Source organism: Ammodytes marinus, assembly GCF_949987685.1.
Source record: "Ammodytes marinus genome assembly, chromosome: 9".
Classification (NCBI taxonomy): domain Eukaryota; kingdom Metazoa; phylum Chordata; class Actinopteri; order Uranoscopiformes; family Ammodytidae; genus Ammodytes; species Ammodytes marinus.
The window spans coordinates 10463712-10469020 of NC_137213.1; the positions used below are offsets into that span (position 1 = coordinate 10463712).

A 5309-nucleotide genomic window follows, 5' to 3' on the forward strand; every position below is an offset into this window, starting at 1 on the left:
TGTAAGAATGGAGAATAAAATTACATACAATTGATTATTATTAATTACTTATTTTATTCTATAGACCACTGAGAGCATTTCTCCAAAATTCCAGATAGAAATATTTTCCTTTTAAGAGCATTTATAAAACTGTAGAGAGGCTGATCCAAGATAAACTTGAGTGATATTAAAATGTTCCAGTGCTGTACATAAATCTATATAAAAAGCAACAATGACTAACATACAGTGTCTATATACAAGTTAAGTGTAGGCTACATTTACACAGAGGCTAAATCGAAATTATTTGTGTTTTGAAATTATATAAATTATGCTATATCTATCATCATGGGAAACTGCCTGCAGTGGAAGTGGACTAAACCATGTGCACCCTTAATATGGGGGGTGGGGGGCAGCGCTGTGAGGCTATACTTTTGTTTTAGTTTTAAAGAGTAGTCAGTCATACTATTTACTTAACCAAGGGCACTTTTGAACTGTCAATATTTATTATTTAAAATGTTTACATTTCACATAAAGACATGTTTTTGATTCCAGACTGCTGAGGGCTCCCACGCCTAGTGCCGCGGAGCCAAACTATTCCCCTAAGTACAACGCCCATGCTCCTTCCGTCCTGTCAGTTTTAGTTGCATTTTAATTTATCAATTAAACACTTCTTCCTCGCATTTTTCAGACAAGCACACACATGTTGACACACACACCCTCACACACCCATACGTACCATACAAGCAGGAAAAATAATCTCAGTCATTTTCTGAAAGCCTAAACAGCCCCCGCAGCCACGTGAGACATGTTTCATTGAACAGCCACACTGAACGAACCAATCACGCGGCGTGGAACGCCAACACACATCTACACAAAAGCTAGTGCTCCGGGAAGTGCGATAGGAAAGGCTGCAACGAAAGAAGAACAATGGGAGTCGATGTTGAGACCCTTAGACCCGGAGACGGTAAATGTCTTATATTTTCTGTGATTAAACTTTTAAATATCAAATTTTTAAAGATATTTTAGTTTTTAAACCCACGTTTTTCGCTTTTCAGGAAAGACTTATCCGACGAAAGGACAAGTTGTCTCCGTGCACTACGTTGGTAAGAGCTTTTCCATTGCGGTGTGGGCAAAGGTTATTTTGTATTTCCGCCTCTTGTATTTGTAACACAAATATTTTCCCAGTCAAATATAAGCGTGTGGACGACAACACATGTAATCTTAAAACAGAAGGCATCGTTTCAAAATCGGCGGTTTGCTGCTCGGAGGGAAGAGGAGCTCGATGCCACTCGCGTGTCTGTACGGCAACACGAAGCTATACAACCAAGATACGCTTAGCTTAGCCTAGCACAAGAACTGCAAACTGGGTAAACCGCTAAACATGGACCGATTAGAAAGGCGGGCGGCTATCCCGGCTCAGTCCAACAATCTTCCTTCCAACACTACTTATGATCATCTCAATAATTAAGACTTAGTTGCAATATAAACAAATCCCCGGCATCAGCAAGGCTAGCTGTTTTCCTTATTTCCAGTATGTGTGCTAAGCTAACATAAGCTAACCGTACTGTGGTTGGTGTAGCTATCATTCAGAATCAGATTTTGCTTTATTCTCCAATTTTACAATCTAGACGAGGAATTCGACTTGATTGTACAGCGCCGAAAAACAGAAAACGTTGATGGTTACGTTTAAAGAGTTGAATTCAAGAGCTAAACATGATTCAAGATTGTCGTGTGCACATCAAATACAGGAGCAGTTTGATTGAAATGTTTGAGTCTCAGGCATTCAAGAAACATACATAATTAAAGAAATAATTCATTATTTAAAAACGAATGTAAAGAGGAGCACACCCGTTAAGAGAATCTGAGACTCGTATAAACACATATCAATTAAATGTCATCAATACGTCTTGTATGTTATAAGTTAGTCATACAAACATTAAGGTTTGAATAATAAAATGTACTACTTTCAGCTACATTTGTATGTATTGCACAGTGTTGTAACTTGGCAAGGGTTTGGTTTATAGTATGGGTGTGTTCTGTCAAGCAGTGTGTAGAAACTTGTGTGTGTGTGTGGGGGGGGGGGATTGAGGATGGGTTGTTTGAGAGTAATGTCCTTGTAGGTTAAAAAAAGAAATGCTCTGGTGGTCCTGGTTGTAATGGGAGCCATACCAGCAACTACATGGGAGCTTTCTGAAAAGGCTGGTGGTAGCTGGGTGTGACTGTGTAGGCTTAAAGATGTTATGATCTCCTCATCCCAAAATGTCAAACTATTTCTTTTTTCTTTGAACTGTTGAAATACTGCCTAGTTGTGTGCACCACTGGCTAATGTATTTAACAATCAATCACATTGTTTTTGAGGGATCCTTAAACATACAAGAAAATACTTGGCAATTCTGCAGAAATGATGAAGTCAGTTTTAACTTTTTTTTTTTTTTGTGTGTGTCTCTGATGTTAAACAGGCACGCTGACAGATGGGAAAAAGTTTGACTCCTCCAGGGACCGGGGTTCCCCCTTCAAATTCAAGATTGGACATGGTGAAGTCATTCGTGCCTGGGATGAAGGTGTAGCTCGGGTATGGAGAAGAATTTTACACTGATTTTACTCGTTAGGAGAGAGGACAATATGGCCTGAAAAATGAGGGGGAAAAAATTATTTACTGTAACATGTTCCAGGACTGAAAGGTTGAGTCATATTTTAAAGGTCTTCATGTGCCAGACATTTTGACAGTTTGATCCAGAAACTAAGCAGAGCAGTGTTGAATGAGTATCAGCACAGATAAAGCATAAAACGTAACTCTCACATGAATGTATCTGCCGCTGAGGTTTGTGTTCTCTTCACTTGAGCCTTGAGGCTAACTAGCATTAGCCACACCGCAGGTAAAATCTGCACACTGCTCTCTGAACACCCACGGCTTTACCTCCTCACTGAACGAGCATGTCAGTGTTGAAAAGCTTTTCAGTCCGCCTCTCTAGTGGATGAATCACTTCAGGGAGTCCAGGGCCAGCCACCCACATGGAGTCAAGAAACTTCAGCAGGTGCACATTGTGTAACCCTTTTAAGTTATAATTAACAGGACTGTTTTGACTAATAACAACTGATAAAGCCAGCTTTAATCTACATTCCTTTTTGGAAAAATTAAGCTTGTATGCACGGAGTATGTCTTTCACATTGTAGACATTTTACAATATATACATTTTAATATAATAATTTGATATGCTGCCCCGTGCTACTGTGAAAACACAATGTATAATGTATTCTGTGGCTCTGTTGGAGCTTTCAAAAGTAAAAAAAAATAAAAAGGAACCTAGTCTATGCCAGGACACTTGCAATTTGTAATAGAAAGCACAAGCTGCAAAGTGGGTGTAAAACATTTTTTAGGGATTCAGCATATAAAAGGCAAGAAGGCCATAGCCAGTTAAGATCCTAGTTGGGTTTTGGAAACTTGGGATCCAGTGTTATTCCCTCATACTATGAGATAAAGTTGTGATCTCTTCCTGTTGTATTGATATTGAAAATATAACAGTATCCACATGAAAACCAACCATTTAACACTTATATCATGTAATATGACTTCCTTTTACCTCCACAGATGAGCGTTGGCGAGATGGCCAAGTTGACCTGCTCACCAGATTATGCGTATGGCAGCAATGGATACCCACCCGTCATCCCAAAAAATGCCACCCTCATCTTTGAAGTGGAGCTGCTGGAATGCTGAGTGTTTTTAAGTTGAAAATTGCTCTTCAGTTTCTCAATTCACCCACATCTCGGACACAATTGACTGGTTAATTAACGGTGCTGTCAGTAGCATTTATAAACATAAATACATCATTGTAGGGAAAATTATGATATCTTTGAATGGAGGAGACAAATAAGAACATACTTTTTATTGTTAATGCGAAGATGACACTCGGATCCAAAAACCTTAAAATAGTAACATTTTAGCAAATAGGCTTATTTCCTCTGTAATTTATGTGGCCTGCATCTTTATAATTGTCTGATAAACTTAACTTATTCTTCAGCTGTTTATAGAGAGCATCAGATGCATAATGCAATAAGCCTAATATAACAAGGGAACATTAGAAAGACCCGTTTACTTTTCTTTTTCTTTGTGTGCCATAAAACAATCTTACAGAATCACCACCAAACCTGAAACCAAGTGGCACTCAACCTGCAAGCGTTATATTTGTTCATAAATGTTTATTCCAGTGTCTTAAAAGTAACGTGGCAATGATTATTAATGTCATAAGTGCACATGAAACACCTTTCATTTTGATGAAGAGCTTATTTGTTTTTAAATAGATAGGTTGACAGCTTAACATTTTTACACAAGGTAAAACACCTCCATATGTTTGGGAACAGTAATGGCTTATGATTAAAATGTTCATCCCTTTTGTAGTAATTTCTAGTATTAGGAGCAGATTTTGAACCCCGTCCCTTATACTGTACTCTTTAGCATTTGTCATAGTTAAAGGCCTGAAGTGTCCTTGTATTATGGCATCATGCTCAACACCTCCTTTGTCATATCTGTGGGTATTGCACTGTTGCATCAAAAATAAAGTATAAAATATTTATGCTTCATTCATTTGTATTGACATTATCTAGATGTAAAAGCAAGTAGCTGAACATCTACTTGTAAAAAGTAATGGAGGGATATACTTATGTTTGGATTCACATTTTTGTTTAGACAATATAATTCATAACACTGTTATCTTAAGAATCAAGGTCAAAGACAATGCCTGGAAATAAATATTCCAGGTATTGTCTTTGATGTATCTAAACAGAAATTGAAGTGTGTTTGGTGTCCTATGATCTTGGCAGGCCGTGGAGGGATTGCCACGTCAGCCTTCAGTAATATTTGCATGTATACACAATTGTTGTCGAACTGGATCCTGCTCTGTGGCTGCAGCAAATGGACTGCAGCTGGATAGATAGTTTAACATTATACTCCTTTGTGAGTAAAAGTTCTCCTTCCAAAATGTAACTTGAAACCACATGGGTTAAGAAGATGCATTTAAAAGTATTCATTGCAGGAAAATATCCCCGGTGACTTAATAAATTCTTCCTCATTAGATTATTGATATTAATTATTAATACTCCTGCATTGATGTAAAAACAGGCTTTTACGGTGGAGATGCATTTGACTATTTTATCAAATAACTCACCTAATTTTATTCTGTTTTCTGTGCACACTCCCCCTTCACTGTGATAATAGTACTTCAGTTAAAGATCCAACAACTCATGAGCCCAACGTCCAAACCAACTTGCAATTATCAAGAACAAAAGAAAAAGCAGTAAATCCTCACATATACCTAAAAGTCTGGCTTTGACAT

The 5309-nt window shown here is 37.8% G+C and overlaps 1 protein-coding gene across 1 annotated transcript; it reads left to right on the top strand.

Annotated features, from left to right (window-relative positions):
• Positions 1-796: 796 nt before the first annotated feature.
• Positions 797-4548, top strand: LOC307255173 (peptidyl-prolyl cis-trans isomerase Fkbp12-like). Its single transcript, XM_080033811.1, has 4 exons — positions 797-943; positions 1035-1082; positions 2439-2551; positions 3569-4548. The coding sequence occupies exons 1-4, from the start codon at positions 907-909 to the stop codon at positions 3692-3694; spliced, it is 324 nt and encodes a 107-aa protein (XP_079889937.1). The 5' UTR covers positions 797-906; the 3' UTR covers positions 3695-4548.
• Positions 4549-5309: the final 761 nt, after the last annotated feature.

Coding starts and splice junctions, on each gene's coding strand:
- LOC307255173 (XM_080033811.1), top strand. CDS start 907: ATGGGAGTCGATGTTGAGACCCTTAGACCCGGAGACG. Junction 944..1,034: donor GACCCTTAGACCCGGAGACG/GTAAATGTCTTA, acceptor TTCGCTTTTCAG/GAAAGACTTATCCGACGAAA. Junction 2,552..3,568: donor GGGATGAAGGTGTAGCTCGG/GTATGGAGAAGA, acceptor TTACCTCCACAG/ATGAGCGTTGGCGAGATGGC.